We start from the raw sequence: 17050 nt of genomic DNA on the forward strand, positions 1-17050 counted from the left end.
GTAGTTGGAGCATTCTTTGGCACTGCCCTTCTTTGGAATTGGGATGTAGACTGATCTTCTCCAATCCTCTGGCCATTGCTGAGTTTTCCAAACTTGCTGGCATATTGGGTGTAGCACCTTAACAGCATCATCTTTTAAAATTTTAAATAGTTCAGCTGGAATATCATCACTTCCACTGGCCTTGTTATTAGCAGTGCTTTCTAAGGCCCATTTGACTTCACTCTGCAAGATGTCTGGCTCAAGGTCAGCAACCACACTACCTGGGGTGTACGAGACCTCCATATCTTTCTGGTATAATTCCTCTGTGTATTCTTGCCACCTCTTCTTGATGTCTTCTGCTTCTGTTAGGTCCTTACCACTTTTGTCCTTGATTATGGTAATCTTTGTACTCTAGTATTTATCCTGTCTTTATTTTAAATGCAGCTAGGTGTGGAGGACCTGTGGATAAACCACCAGAGAATATGGTTGTTCTGCTGAGGTGATTTCAGGAGCTGCTGAGAAAGGAAGAAATAGGGGTACCGGAGGAAGTTTATGGGCATATGCAGGAATGGGGGGGGGGCAAAAGTAAAACACTGAAAGGGGTATCAGGCTAGTTTTGCAAAACAAAAAGATAATTGTGTGTGCACATTTTGCATCATATCAGGTTCTACAGATTTTTTAAAAAAATGAAATCTGGAAATCTGAGGGTTATGGTTTATTTGGTGGGGGGAATAGCTGCCCCCATGCTTCCCCATCCTGCCATTGCCCATGGTATGACTGGATCCTGCCCTCCCACCCAAACACATCCCGTGTGTGAGAGTTCTGAAGAAAAGCCAAGAATTCGGAGGCTTTGAGTGGGGATTCCAAACTGATAACATGACAATGGTGGCTCTAAGCACCACGCTGCCCTCAGCCCTGTTTCTTACCCTTGATAGGCCTGTTGTGATCATCTCCTGGGGTCCATGTCAGCTTCACCTGCCAGTCCTCCTGCTCTGACAGTTCCAGATTTGACACAGGGCCAGGACTGCCTGAAAGAGAGACCCTCATGTGAGCCATGATGAGGGAGCGACCGCAGGATAAAAGCCCCAAATCTTCTTTGTACCTCCTTTAGCAGTTTTCCCAGAGCTGACCCAAAACATTTTGGATCCTGAGATTAAAATTCTAAATGGCAGCTCTGTCTCTCCCCACCCCACCCCATGGTATAATTAATGTTGTTATTATTTCATTAACGTATAGGGCTATCTAGAAGTGGAAGTAGTTTTAGTTAATACATATTTGTCTTTTAAACATGTCTCTCTCTCTCTCTCCCATGCACACATATATCAATTTCCTCACAGGATCTTATTTCCACTCCTCAGAAGAGGGCAGGAGACTCAGGAGAACCTGAATCATCACAAAACTTTAGTATTATCTATAAATTTATTTTGTTTCGACTACGTCAGACCAACACGGCTACCTACCTGTAAAGAACTCAAGACAACCATTTTACAAGAGGTAAAAGAACCCATATCTGATTTCTCCTTTTTTGGTACTTGCCATATACCCAAAGCTTGGCACTTTTCTCCACAGAGTCAAGAGCTGTCCAAGCCCGGCAGGTGTATATTCCTTGGTCAGAATAGTCCAGGTCAGTGATGGTCAGGGATGTGTCATTGATGAAATACCTAGCAGGTGGATAAAACAAGGGTGCTTTGTAGTTTCCCTCAGTCCACAGGCCTCCACACAACCCTGCCCAGCCCACACCACTCACTTGTCATTGTCAGCGGACTCCTTAACCGGCTGCCCTTTTCGGTGCCACTCAAGACCAGGGCCTGGGATGGTGTCATCGAACAGCACTTTGCAATGGAACGTCACGTGGCCACCCTTCTCCCCTTCTGTGTTTGTAGGCTCCACTTCAAACTGTGTGGCTCCTGGAACAGGGACAGAATGTGGAGTCGTGTCCTCTCTCCCCACCATGCCTTGCTATGGTTTGAGGGATGAGACCTCCAGAAGCCCACATGGCTTCTCTTTCCCTATCGTTCCACAGTGTGACTTGAACACCTCCCATTGTAGACAGGGCCAGGCAACAAATTCTCAGGAAATGCAACCTGTTAAGAAGTTCTCCTGCGCACACCTCACTGAAATGAACCAGGTGGCCACTTTTGACCTGTTCCCCACACTTTCACATTGAATGGCACCTCAAACCAAGTAGGCCTATTCCTGAAGCTGCTCTGATTTAAATTACCTTGGCAGTGGCCTGAATATGCTAATTTTAGGCAGTCCTCAGCAATACAAGACAAAAGGCAAATCTAAACTGTGAGCATGAGAAAAAACAACAAGATTTGCTGCCACCCCAGGAGACATATCATTCTTACTGTGAGGTTACCAAGACAGGATCTTATTTCCACTCCTCAGAAGAGGGCAGGAGACTCAGGAGAACCTGAATCATCACAAAACTTTAGTATTATCTATAAAATCCATCTGTGGAGCTGGCTATACAGGAGGATGGAGATGTTCAACTAAGGGCCTTAGAGCAGGCATCCCCAAACTTTGGCCCTCCAGCTGTTTTGGACTACAATTCCCATCTTCCCCGACCACTGGTCCTGTTAGCTAGGGATCATGGGAGTTGTAGGCCAAAGCATCTGGAGGGCCGCAGTTTGGGGATGCCTGCCTTAGGGGCTGTGGCTGACAGCTCAGAGTGGGCAGAATGTAGTCCATGAGGTGCCCTCCATATGTTGTTGGCAGGGGCATCCCGTCCCATTTTGACACCTGAGGCAAAACAGGAAAGTTGCTGCTCCCCACCCTGTCAAAGCTTTGCTTACGAGGGTCGCACACTGCAGCTTCTGGCAGCATCTCATGCAACTCTCACAAGAACTTGCTGGAAGCCACTGCCACTACTACTCCTCACTTTTCTGATGGTCACTGGGCTCCACCCTGCAAGGTTCAGCTGCCCAAGGCAGTGTCTCAGTCTGCCTCATGGACCTGGTTGCTGGGCAATGCGAGTTGAAGCCAACGTGGTCTGTGGTCAAAGGGAGGATGGAAATTGTAGTCCAACACCTGGCATCAAACTGTCTACCCCACAAAGTAAGATCTGATCCCTTCCCCTGAGGCCTTTCTCTCCGTTTACCTTTAGTGTGATTGCTCAGGCTGGAGAAGGCAGGAAAGTGGAACACCTATTTTTCAATTTCATCATACCTCACTGACCTATGACTGCTATCTTTCCCTTCAAGCCTCATTATGCCTTAGGGATGACTATTTCCTATCCAACTTCTCTTCAGATTCATAACCCATCTGAGAGGTGTGGTGCATTCTGGGAAATCTGCTCCCACCTTTGACAAAAAGGTGGGCGACGATGGAGACATTGTTCTGATCATTCTCGGCGAAGCATGTGAAGTTCCCTGCATCCTCACGCTGGACTTTCTCAAGCTGGAGGGTTCCGTTTGTGAATAGAAAGCTCCGGTAATCTTCCATGATGGAGTACAAGCCTTCTGTAAGCCTGGAAGTAAGAGCAAGAGGGGGCACATCAAGCGCATGAAAAAGAAAATGCTCTGTTGTCAATATGACTGTCACTTAAAAACAAAAAAAATCCAGAGGGATTCCTATGATTTTAAGATTTACACCATAGGCAGAAGGTGCCTCCAGACTGTCAGTGTTTTGCAGGAGAGATTTCCGTGCATACTGGAACTTCAGTTTTGAGCAATCAAAGTTTGCTATGACAGATTGGTGCTAATAATAAAGATCTCACAGCATATATTCATTGTCCCCACACAAATAAGGCATCATTTTCCATTTACAGGTAAAAGTTACTACACTCACTCAATGGCACTCAACCCCAAGTGCCAGAGCTTTGGCACAGAGAAGATGAGATATACACAAATGGTGCCATAGCTGCTTAGGACAAAGTTACCAAGAAAATGGATTCAATGGATCCAAAGGATTCAAGTAACAAGAAAGGAAATTCCAACTAAACATCAGGAAGGGGAAGAGCTGTTCAACAGTGGAACGGACTTCCTCGGAAGGTGGGGAACTCCCCTTCCTTGGAGCTTTTAAAGCAGCGGTTGGATGGCCATCTGTCATAGATGCTTTCTTGAGATTCCTGCATTGCAGGGGGTTGGACTAGATGACCCTTGGGTCCCTTCCAACTCTATGATTCTATGAAATACATCAACCATAGCAGACAACTCACCAGTTCACAGTGGGTCGAGGTGCCCCAAAAGTCTCACAGTGCAAGGTGGCTGTCTGGTTCTCCACCACATTGTATACTAACCCATCCGGGGTCAGGATCTCTGCTGGCAGACCTGAATTAAATCAAGTAGATAGATACATTTGGGGCATGGCACCCTCTAAACAAACAACCAGTTCTGTCTCCTCAACAAAACCCATCTAGGGTTTTGCAGGTATATCAGACCAGCCTTAAGTGAAGGCGGGGGGGGGGAGGAGTTGAGGACATGGGTGTTTTTTTACAATTAGTTTGTATTAAATATTTTATTGTATTACAAAACAAACAAATAAACAGGAGAAAGTACATATAGTGTTCCCCTTCATCACATTTACAGCACAACTAAACAATGACCTATCCCCCTCCCACAGGATACAAATTGAAGATATTGTAAGTCAAACAGAAAGGGAAAAAAACCCAACGTCCGGAGGTGGGAATAAGTGTACTTCTCTTACTGACAAATGGGGTCAAGTAAGCCTTCATGTTTTCCTTATATCTCCATAAGTAAAAGGGTTTGAATAGGCTCAGTAGCTAGAGGCCCCTGAACCTAATTCACTCTTTCTGGAGAAACCTCTCTTGGCCTTCCCTCCCCAAGAGGCAAGCAGGATGTGAAGCAGTGACATCTGTGGCAACAAAATGCATAGTGGGCTGGGGTTGATGTGCTAGCTACTAGCCCAGCACACATCACTAAATGGCCCTCCAGGAAAAGTAGCCACAAGAGACTTTATCTTCTTCTTCTTCCTCTTTTTAAATGAAAAAAAAAAACACCTTCAGGTGTCATTTGCAATGTGAGAATGGTGACACCGTTCTGTGTGTGCTCTCTGTGGCCTCCCCCCACCTTGCTGCCCTGTGGAGCTGGTCTAGCCCCACGCTCATCCAAGAGGAGCAGATAAACTCACGGACAATGAGGATGTACGCATTGGCGAGGAGACTGCCATGCTTATTATGGGCTTCACACTGGATCACAGCTGTGTCGTTGGGCTGCACTTGGTTGAGGATCAAAGCTCCTGGCACCACCTTCCTTCTGGGGTCTGGCATCACCTCTGAAACCCAGCAAAAGAGTTTAGGCCCACGAGAGGAAGCATGGCAAGGTGGCATCCCTTTCCCTCACCCACAGTCCGCACCTGCACATTCACTCACCTTCTAGCGGGATCCCATTTATTCTCCACGACACCTCTGGTTTGGGTTGCCCATCAACATCGCAATTCAAGCGCACACTTTCTCCTGGAGCAAAGATCTCGTTCTCGGGCTCTTTTATCCAGTATGGAGCAGCTGAGAAAAGAAGGCAAGAGTGAAAGGGGTGCCTCCCCACCCACAAGCCCAATCTACAGCCTTACTGCTAACTCCACAGACTCTAATCTCATCCTCCAATTCCTACCTATCAACTTCTGAAAACTAAAAAGGAATTCAGGATTCCTCCACTCCTGACCTTGAAGCTCTCTCACCCCCACCCCAGTTACTGGCGCCACAATGAATGTCAAGCCAAAGTTCAGGCTATTGTCATGCCTGCACTGGTAACTTCCTGCTTAGGGTGGCTATTGCAAAGAGCAATATATTTGTGTAATATATTTACTGTCAGGTTTAGCACTTCTCTCACACAAGACATGGAATGCTGGCAGTTTTACTAGTTGAGGTTTATTAGCAATAACAGGCTTTCAGCAATCTGAGCTTCCCACAACTCATTCCTCTCTTCAGGGAGGTAGCCATGTTGGTGTGACACAGTCGAAATATATATATATAAAATTGTCCAGTAGCACCTTAGAGACCAACTAGGTTTGTTCTTGGTATAAGCTTTCGTGTGCATGCATGGGATCTGAAGAAGTGTGCATGCACACAAAAGCTTATACTGTACCATGAACAAACTTAGTTGGTCTCTAAGGTGCTACTGGACAATTTTATTTATTTATTATTTCAAGGCCAAATAAACACCAGACCCGCCCCCGCTTCCTGTCAGTCTTCCTTTGTTCTAATCGCTTGCTCCGCCTCCTATTTCTTGGAGACTCAGGTGCAGCCAGTTCCTGCTGCTCTGGAGTTGAATCCAACTCCCTCCTACCACCTGCCTCCTGCTCCTTCATCTCTGTGCTGCTGCGAAAACTTACAGGCAGCATTCCAGAGCGAGAAGGTCTGATCTCACTTTCCTTGTGTGAAAGAATCAAGTTCCTCTTTTCCTCTGCCTCTTCCTCCCCTTCTGCAGATTCCTCTCTGCCGGCCATGTCTCTGACATTTATAGTGTTACTGGTCAAGCGGACGTTCTAACTTCTTACAAACGGTCAGAATTTCACTTATTCTCGGCTTTCCACTCTACATATGCACAGAATATTGAGTTGCCTCCCCCCCTACCATCCCACACAAAACTGGCTGTCAGTGGCAGGGCAAACAACAGCATGGCAACGGCACATCGCACAGCACACTGTGACAGCTCATTGCCAGGAAGTAGAAGGAAGGAAGGGACACAATGCAGTGGCGGGTGGCTCTGTGTTCCTTGCGATATCTAGACCCACCCTCGCCTTTCTGGAAAAGAACCCTATCCAGGAAACCTTGGGTGGCGTGAAGGAGAGACCTCTCAGGACAGTGCAGGATGTCCTTGGGAGCTTACTGGCCAGGGCTAAGAGTCATTTTAGGGTGAGAGGTTTGATGGGGCCACAGTGAAGGAGTTGCCCCCCTTTTCTTTTCTTTACCCTTTTTGTTGTCTTTATTAAAGGATTTTCATAGTTAGCAAGGATGCATACAAGGCCTGAGTCCTTTCTACAAATCAGTTACATTCGGTGTGAGACGCTGCTGTCATAGAGGTGGGAGGGAGAATCGGGGAGAAAGAAGTGGGGTAGTGATTTTTCATTCTTTTACTTAGTACACATATGTGCAGATTTTTTGTGTCAGTGTTGCGAGGATAGGTTCTATATTTATAGTTTGTTCTTGTTGGCAGTGTGAGATGTTGGTGAGACCAGATCATAGTTGGTTGCATTTAGCTGATTGCAGAGAGTTGTTTTTTTGGGGGGGTCACCCCCCTTTTCTCACAGTCCTGACTACAACAACAAAATCTCCTTCCCACTATTCACTTAAAACAAACAAAATAGACTGCAAAGTCAAGTTTAGCACTATGTCTAGTTTGGTCCCCAAATCAATGGGACCTAAAACCTATGTAATGGCTTCTCCTAGGAGAGACCCCCTCACACACACCCCACCAGAGAGTCCTAGTGCCCCAGCTTAGCTGGTGCCCCCTCTTATCCCACCAACTATGTGTGTGTAGTTGTGGCTGTGGGCATACCCTCGACCGTCACATAGTAGCTGTGGCGGATCGTGCCGTGGTCATTGTGAGCAATGCACTGGTATTCTCCATCATCATCCTCCTCCACGCTTGGGATGCGCAGGGTTTTATTTGAGTTCTCAAAGATTACGCGGTCCGAAAGCTTCCGTCTGTTCAGGTGGACCCATTCTACAGTTGGTGTAGGGCTGCCAGAGACAGGAGAGAAAGGGTGAGGGTAAAAATTGGCTAATGACTCTGGTCTGAGGGCCAGCTCGTTTTATGGCTAAGACCAAGAACTCTCCAGGTGTTGCTGGGGTTCAACTACCATCGTCTCCATTGGCCAATGCTGACTGGGGCTGATGAGGGAGAGCTAGAGTCTTATAGCATCTGCAGGACCAACAGGCTGCTGGGCACAGCTAGAAAGAGCGCTGCTACGTTGTCCTATCCCAGATCCTCTCCTCCTCTCTGCCCCATACAGGTGAAACTCGAAAAATTAGACTATTCTCGAAAAGTGCATATATTTCAGTACTGTCACTGGCAATAGTGATGCAATGACTAAGAGCCAGTGTGGTGTAGTGAGTGGCCTGAGTGCGGGACTATCCCCACTCAGCCATGAAGCTCAGTGGGTGACTTTGGACCAGTCACTCTCTCTTAGCCTAACCTGCCTCGTAGGGTTGTTGAGAGATAAAACAGAGTGTGGGAGAACCTTGAACTTTTTGGAGAAAAGATGCGATATAATGGTAATAAAAAACAAACATTTAATTGATTGATTTGTTAGATTAATGGCTTAAAAACTTATTGATTGGCTAAATGTATTCTTTTAATTTAAAAATTATTTTATTTTAAAATCAAAAACTTATAAAAACTCCCATCTTAGTAGTGAATCGCCTCTTGCGTAAGAGAGAAGAGGGGAGGTTTCATCTTCTACGATATGGCTGCTATGAAATATTATCTATTTATTTTAAAAATATCTATATACAACTATATAATTAAAATAAAGCAGGAAATGGCTATATACAATAAAAACCACAGAAAAAAAATTAAAATCAGAGATCACCTACTAACTATTACGGAAATATGTTTTCTCAGTTGCCTGTATAAGCTTCACAATGAACACATCAGCTATAAGAACAGGAACTGCTCTATTTCACTCTGCAGCAGTTTTGGATTGCATCAAGATTCAGATAGCTCAATTTTGCTTCCAACAGAATCAGCGAGACATAACTGTGAAATCCTAGCAATGTGACATATTTTTCTTTCGTCTTGTTTCATCTTCACAACAACCCTAGGAGGTAGCCTAGACTGAAGGATTGTGACTGGCTTCACAGCCATGCAGTAAAATTGGCTTGAACCTGAACCGCTTTGCCCGCAGGTCAATATGCCACCACCCTAACGCCCTGGCTCCCCTTCTGACTATGCGCACCTAGTAAGGTTGCTCTTAGTCTTCCTCTCGAAGGTACTCTCTACTCTTCCTGACATCATCCAGACAATGCATGGAACCATGACTAAGAACGCTGCCAAAGTGCTTCCTGGATCTTCTTGGCACTTTCCCCTTCTTCATCCTCATCAACCAGCCAGTGGCTGAAGGGCCGGGTGAGCTGACTCTCCCCAGAGAAGCCAACTAGCACACAAGAAACACCTTGGATTCTAAGCCAGCCTTTAAGTGCCTTTCCTGCTTCCAACCCCACAGGATGCAGCTTCCTTCTATGCAGCGGGGGGGGGGGAGGCTGCCCACACCTGAGGATGGGGCTGGAGGTCTCTATTTGCTTGCCAAATCACCAAGGAGGGAAAACTAAAATCCCAGGAGGGCTCCCCCTCCTCTTCTCCACTAGCCACGTGGGGACTCTGGAGACACATTAAAAAGGAGCTGTGTGCCCATCCACCTGCAAGTACCGTCTCCCCTACTGATGCTGCACTAAGCAGAATGGAACATCAATCTATTGCCTTCTCTCAACTTCCATATGTACACGCACATGCACACATACAATCTTACATTCATCCATCCCTCCCTCTTTCCAACATCAAATGTTGATATCTCTCTCTCACAGAGAGAGAGAGAGAGAGAGAGAGAGAGAGAGAGAGAGAGAGAGAGAGAGAGAGAGAGAGAGAGGGAGGGAGGGAGGGAGGGAGGGAGAGGGAGGGAGTGTGTCAGATATCGGCTTTAGGCAACCAGAAGGGAAAGATCTGTGAGTGCCCCTAAACCCCAGGTGTTGATGGCTGGGGCTGACCATCAGCTCTAGCCAGCATGACCAATGGTCAGATGAACCAATCCGGCCCTCAACTAACAGAGTAATGGAAGAACACCAGGGAAGCACTTGAAGAAGATAATAAAGGGTGGGTTTAATGTAGGGTGGGGAACCTGTGGCTCTCCACATAGACACTGCTGGATTACAATTCCTGTCTTCCCTGACCACTGGGCATACTGGCTGTGGCTGAGTAGAGCTGGAATCCAGTAATATCTGGAGGGCCACAGGTTCTGTATCCCTGGGTTGAGAAAGCCAAGAAGTTACACTTCCATGTGATTCATAGTTGCCCTGTGGAACTCATTGCCACAGGAAGACTGTGAAGGTAGGTAATTGCAGGTAAAATTAATGTGAATTTAGAGAAATTAGTATCCTAAGGTAGATTCATGGATTTTTTTTTAAAAAGCCAAGATATCCAGAGGCTGCAGAATCATGCGGCAGCTGATCCACTGGGTGACTGTCTCTGATGGAACTCTTCCCCCTCAAGGATCTTCAAAACTTCCTCTCCCCAACATTCTCCATGGGTATTTTGGAGTCCTTTTCAGAGAGAATTTGAGCCCTTTGACAACAAGGCACTTACAGTCCTGCCACAATGCATTCCAGCACCAAGGGCTCCCCCTGCTTCGCCTCGTACGTGTTGGGCATCTTATCGGTACAATTAGCATTGGCTTCTGGTTCGAGAAACTGTTGGCTGTGGAAGAGAAAGAAGGGAAGGCAACTGGGCAGCAATGGGACCAACAGGGTGCTGAGCCCACTCTGAGCTAATCTGACCTGCTGTGACCCTGTCCCAAAGAGCAGAGGCCCAGTTGATGCAAACTGTGGAAGAGGCAGGAGCAGCACTGCTCTTCAGCTGCACCAGCTTAACAGTGCAGAATAGGGACCATCTCAGTTGTCCCTCAGATCTATCAAGGCAGGCATGCTTGCTGCACCCTTTAAACAGAGCTACTCAGCCACAGACCTTCCATTTCTATCTACGGTACATTTGCATGTCACACTAAGCTAAACCATGGCTTAGTGCCAGCACATAAGCATGCAGGTTCCCAGAGAGGAGTTTGTGGCTACTGTGCTCCTCCCCAGTTGTTGTTCTGCTGCAGCAGTAACCAAGGCTTCTGGCTTGACTCTCTCCAGAGTAACCATGAACTGTAACCAAGATCTGCCCTATGGTTTGCAGCTTGCAGTTTGTCTGGGAGAGCTAAATCATGAGTCAGGTTCAGATGATGTGTGAAGTCAAACCATGGCTTAGTGCAGTGCAGCACATCAGGAGAACCACTGCAGAGAAGCACAGCGGCCATGCTCTTTTCTTCTGGAGCTCATATAATAATATAATAATAATAATTTATTATTTATACCCCGCCCATCTGGCTGGGCCTCCCCAGCCACTCTGGGCGGCTTCCAACAGAAAAATAAAACACAATAATCTATTAAACATTAAAAGCCTCCCTGAACAGGGCTGCCTTCAGATGTCTTCTAAAAGTCTGGTAGTTGTTTTGACATCTGTTGGGAGGGTGTTCCACAGGGCAGGCGCCACCACCGAGAAGGCCCTCTGCCTGGTTCCCTGCAACTTGGCATCTCACAACGAGGGATCCGCCAGAAGGCCCTCGGTGCTGAACCTCAGTGTCCGGGCAGAATGATGGAGGTGGAGACACTCCTTCAGGTATGCTGGACCAAGGCCATTTAGGGCTTTAAAGGTAAGCACCAACACTTTGAATTGTGCTCGGAAACGTACTGTGCATACTATGCTTGTGCGTTGACACAAAGCCATGGTTTGGCTTAAATTGACCCTTCTCTCAGTCCCGCCACACTCGCAGGCATGCTTGGTAGGGAGAGGGCCTTCTTGTTGTCTTCTCCCAGACTTTGGAACTCCTTCCCTAGAGAAGGTAGACTGGCCTCCTCCTTGTTGTCTGGCAAGTGAAGACCTTCTTTCTCCAACAAGCTTTTGAGAGGTGACTGCTGGCGCCATGCGCTTTTATTGTAATTATAAAAACAACATCATCAAACTGGGCCAAAGACCAGCCAGAATTGAACAGGAGTTTCACACAGCTGTTGAAGTTGACAAGTGAGGGATTGAAGGCAGGATAGAGAACCTGTGGCCTTCCTGATATTATTGAACTACAACTCCCATCATCCATGGCCATTGGTCAAACTGGCTGGGGCCAATTGGAATTGGAGTCCAACGACATCTAGAGGGCCACAGATTGCCATCTCTGCTGTACTTGCCATAGCCAACTGTTCACCCTGTTAAACTTCTCCCTTCCTTAGCTTCAAATCTAATTACCAAGAAACTCACACTTTCTCAGTGTATCTTAGACTGGGTGGACAGAAGATCAGGTGACTGCTGGATCCCTGTACCGTCCCACCCCAGAAGGTAGCTGCACTTCAGAAATTCAGGGTATCTGAAGACTTACTGGGGAAAACTTTTAGTTCAATGGGCTCCTTCTGGATGATGATTCGAGGACCTTGGAAATGGGCGTTGCAAATATAGTCAGGGCGGCTGTCCTTCATCTGGACGTTGGCAAAATAGAGATTCCCGTCTTGGCCCATGGTAACTCGGTCATCTTTTTTGATATGCTCAATCTCTGGAGGGGAAGGAGAGTGGAGATAGCAAAGTGGGGTGAGAAGCCACAGCAGAGTACACAGCTTCTCCCACCCCACCTTATCTCTTGACCCAGCCAACATCATAGGAAAGAGAGGAATCACACCCCATTTCCTTCCTTCCTTCATTCACTCATTCATTCATGAATTGATCGGGTGGATCAGACCAAAGGTCTCCCTTCTAACAGAAGCCTGCCATATGCCTCAGTGAAAGTGGATACTGACAGTCCTGCGCTCTGCTTTCCCCCCACAAGACCCCAGATCTCCTTCAGCTACCAAGCCATGGGATCTGAATCCCAATTATCAGTTCCAAGCAAATCCACCTTGATTAATGCATTGAGCTACACTTTCCTTGACAAAAGTCCATCTCCTAGGGTACATAGAATGGACTTACATAGAATCAGACCATTTACCCGAATACTGCTTATTCCAGGGGTAGGGAACTTGTGGCCTCCAAAAGATGTGGGACTGCAAATCCCATTTTATCCCTCGCAACTGGCAATTCAGGGCTGGAATTGAAATTGATGGGAGTTGGAGTCCAACATCTAGAGAGCCACAGACTCCCCAGCTCTGATCTGTTCTGACTGGTTGAATCACAGATTGATCCAGGGACTTGCATACATACAAGGCAAGTATAATGTGATCAGGGCCGATGCTAGGGTTTTTTGCACCCTAGGCGAGATCACCTTCTGGCGCCCCGCCCCCCCCAATAAAAATAAATAAATAAATAATAGAAAAAATAAAAATAGAAAATAGAAAAAATAAAAATAAAATAAAAACAGCTGAGAGGCACGGTGAGGTGGCCCCAGGCTCGCGCTCCCCGTGCGCCTCCAGAAATTTGCACGGGGAGCGCGAGCCTGGGGCTGCCTCCACTGTGGCTGTCAGCTGTTGAGCGGCTTCAGGCCACTCTCCGGAGGCACGTGCACGCATGCCTCAAGATAGCGGCCTGAAGCTGCTCAACAGGTGACAGGCACAGTGGAGGCGGCCCCAGGCAGCACTGGGGGGTGGTGGGCAGGCTGGCCTGCGCCCCCTACATTTTGGTGCCCTAGGCAGCTGCCTAGTTCACCTAAATGGATGCGCCGGCCCTGAATGTGATACCCCCTCCTCTTGTAGAGGTGTTTGTTAAGAAGCCACTAATAAATATGTAATATTTATTTGTAATAAATACACATAGAAAAATACATAAATATAAAGGCATGTGTCCCAACATTATACTATCTGACAATGAGCCTAGAACCCAAGCCTCATCCTTCCTGAGTTGAGTGCTCACCCTAAGCAGCAGGCCAACTGCTGGCAGACAGGAGTCCCCACCTTGTTCATCTTTGCCACATGATCACACCTGCATATTCACACCTGGAAGGGCAACCAGGGATACTTACTGTTGTTCAGCCAGTAGATTTTGGGTGGGACAGCACTTTCAGGTGGGTTGCAGGGTAAGACCGTATGGGTCCCTTCCTCCACTGCAATAGGTGCCACTTTCTCCTTTGGCCACTGTGGAGCACCTGGACAAAGACAGGAAGCAAAGGAGGAAACTGGGTGAGCAAGGGACAGCAAGTGGGGAAGACTCCAAAGAGATCAGCAGAGAAGCCTCGTTTGCAAAGTCCTCTGGGTTCACTTCTTCACACATCCAGTTCCTCTTTCCCTTTTACAGAAGACGTACATCCCACAGGTCTTTGGGAGGAATTCAGCATCACACTATTCCATTTGTTCCATCAGAACAAGCATTTCAGCTTGTGCAATGGAACCATCTCCCTTCTCCTCCCCTCCAGTGCTGCTCTAGGGGGTTCTGGTTTGAGGAGTGTGGTGTGAATGGGGGTAGGCGGCAGGAAGAGTCTCACTGTACTAGTGAGACTTGTCCTGGTTCCTGCTAGCACACCTACTTAGATGAACCTGGCCCTTTGAATATTATTCAGTGCCTGGAAATGCCTCACAGGGCCAAGAGTTCTGGGAACGGGCAGAAGATATGCAGCCCAGAGCCCAGAGCACTAAAAGGGGTGGGTGGGTTCTGGGTTCCTGCTCTGCATCCTCAAAATATCCATGTGAAAACAAGGCTGGGGAAATGCAGAGACACCTTGAGAAATGTAATTCGAAAAGGGCTACAGAAGAGATTAAGAAGAAAGAGGGCCTTGAGGGAATATTTTCTGGGATTGGAGAGAAAGTGCTTCCTAACCCATCTGTCGTAGAAGTGATTTGTGCTGCAAAAGAGGCAGAGGCGCTTTTATTTAAAAGGACCTTGGACTGAGGGCAAAATGGGCTCAGGTTGCTTGATCTATAATACACCACCCCTCCCCCCCAAAAAAACCCCCATCCTTCTTTCCAAGGGAGAGGGAATAAGATTGCCACCTACTATACTGTCTAGATCAGTGATGTGTGCAGATCCTCTTATAGCGCTGACTGCTGAAGTTCAGCATTAGGTGGGCAGGGATTCATTCATCAAGTCCTGGATTCATTCATTCATCAAGTCTCCCTCTTGTGCTATTGGTGAGGGGCGGGGTTTTCCAACCCGCCCAACGTACACATACACTGATGCACAGAACCACTCCAACATGTGTTTTATTAAAGCAGAGGCTTGACAAGGCATGATGGTGTTTGGCCTTGCCTACTCACAAGTAGCAGCTAATGAAGTAGAGCTAAAGGGAGGGAACACCGCTGCTGTAATGCCCCAGAAGAGGGCAGGGCTGGCAGAATCTGCCAGAAGAGGAGGAGGAGGAGGAGGAGGGTCCTGGGAGAGGAAGGGGGGGAGAGTTCCGGCAGTGGTGGGGAAGAGGGTCACTGTCCTGTGGGAGTGCTCACTTGCAAGCACAGGCTTCTCACTTGGGACAAGAACCATGCAACTTTAAAAGTAGAATGGGACAACATCTTTGGTTCTGCCTGGCCATGGATCCTGGAACTCTGCTTATGAACCCATGAACTGTGCCTCCTATACTGTGCATCAGTTGAGGCTGAGACTGTGTGCTGATTTTATCAATAAAGCTATCAGGATTTCCCAAGCTGAGAATCTGAGGGGGTTTTCATATGAGGGCGGAAGCCAGGGCACACTGAGGAAGGAAGGTTCCAGTTCTGGAATACAGAAGGGAATGTTAACAGATTGTAAAATTTCCCTTCCTCTTAAAAATTTGTCACCACCACCATTAAAAAGAAAAAAGGCCCATTTTGGTGTCAGTTCTCTTTTGTGGTTGCAGGCAGGATCAATAATGTGCCTCCTCTCCCCTCCTGCCCCCCCCCCCGCTTTCCCCCACACTTTTGTTTTAACTCCTTCCTTGGCAGGCATGGGGAGGGCGAGGCCAAGCCAGAGGGTGGGGGAGGGGCCCACAGAGGTGCTGATGGAAAGGACTGGCAATTACATCACCCCGACACCATGAATCCATGGCAACTGTTTCCATGGAAACAAAAGCAACTGGCTGCACTCCAGGGAGTCCAGGCAGGTAAAAGGGGAGGGAGGAGGGGGGAGAAGCCGGGGATATACATTTATTGTGAGGGGGAGGGGAGAAATTTATTACTCAGATAACTGGTGGGGGTGTGTGCGCATGTATGGCAGCATACATGAGTGTTTGTGTGCGTGTGCGCAGAGCTGCAGTCATTGTGTGGCAGAAGTGAGCAACATCAGCCAAGCCTGGGCCAGGCATAGGGGTGGGTGTGCATGGTGTACAGCTGGAGGTGTGATGTGGGGCAGGACTGGCAGACGCCCCCATGCAAGGGGGTAGGGTGAGGTTGAAGCAGGGACACCATGCTGGGGGAGACTGAAGGCCACCAAGCGAGGGTGGGTGGGTGGGTGGGCACGCACGCACGCACTCACTCTCAGCTATAATTTGGCTTTCGGAGCTCATGGCAGTGCCCAGAATGTTGCTGGCATAACACCGATATCGCCCGTGGAACTTGGTAGCCGTATTGCCGTTGTTTGTCGTGATGACCAGGGTCCCTCTGCCGTTCCGTTGCGTCATCCCCGGCACCTGCTCAGGATCAAATTCGCGCCCATCCCTGGTCCACCGGAACCTGCCAAGTAGAGAAGGTGCATCAGGAATGAAAGGGAGACCATGTTGGACACAAGAGGCTGCTGCACAGATCAGAAATGCAGCAGGCATCTCTTTAGGCAGGGATTTTGGAGATACACATGGGAGGAAGCTGGAATCATATGCAAGGAAAGATCACTTCTAAGGCTTGCGGCTGGCAGGAAAGCCATCTAGAGAGGGAGATTTATGCAGAAAATTGGGGGTGCAATGCAACAGGGCAGGAGGGAGGGAGTTTCTTTTAGGAGATTGTCAGGGATGACCCCATGTAAAACCAGTATGTACCAGTACAGGGAGGTGAGACTGGGGAAGCAATGGTGGGGATGGATGGTTATGGGAATGGAAGGCAGGGGGGCAATAATTTCTCTCATATTCACAAGAGCTGAGCTGAAGGCAGGGAAGCAGATTAGGAGCTGAGCGAAGGTCAGAGTAAGGTGAGGAACATTACTGGAGCAGCATAAGAGGGAATAAAAGAGATATTAGGAACAGAGGGAGCTGCGCTTAGAGCACTATGCAATATCCAGTCTCATAAGCACTGGAGAGACCAGATCCTACGGTGGGAGGTGGAAACCCAGGGCCGAATGCTGCGTTCTGGCTTAGAAATAGTCAAGTATGGTGCTCAAAAATGCAATTCCTAGGAACAGAATTTCTACAAATATACACGCTTATGCATACATCCTTTCTATTTTAATTCTTTATTAGGAATTTGAGTCTTGGCAAAATTTGGAATTTTGTTTTGTTTTTTTATTCAGAACATTGCAGTTCAGAAGGTTGAGGGGATATGTCAAAT

General features: G+C 47.7%; 1 protein-coding gene across 1 annotated transcript in view; it reads right to left on the reverse strand.

The window, feature by feature from the left end:
* Nucleotides 1–17050, reverse strand: part of L1CAM (L1 cell adhesion molecule) — a 108625-nt gene that overhangs the window by 45766 nt on the left and 45809 nt on the right. The window contains 13 exon segments of the mRNA XM_060268696.1: nt 906–1003; nt 1512–1640; nt 1727–1886; nt 3285–3451; nt 4142–4253; nt 5074–5217; nt 5315–5446; nt 7440–7624; nt 10242–10311; nt 10314–10352; nt 12067–12237; nt 13633–13755; nt 16050–16246. Of these exon segments, the coding sequence (XP_060124679.1) occupies nt 906–1003; nt 1512–1640; nt 1727–1886; nt 3285–3451; nt 4142–4253; nt 5074–5217; nt 5315–5446; nt 7440–7624; nt 10242–10311; nt 10314–10352; nt 12067–12237; nt 13633–13755; nt 16050–16246 (1727 nt within the window).

The sequence above is a fragment of the Zootoca vivipara genome, chromosome 16 (genome assembly GCF_963506605.1).
Source record: "Zootoca vivipara chromosome 16, rZooViv1.1, whole genome shotgun sequence".
NCBI lineage: Eukaryota > Metazoa > Chordata > Lepidosauria > Squamata > Lacertidae > Zootoca > Zootoca vivipara.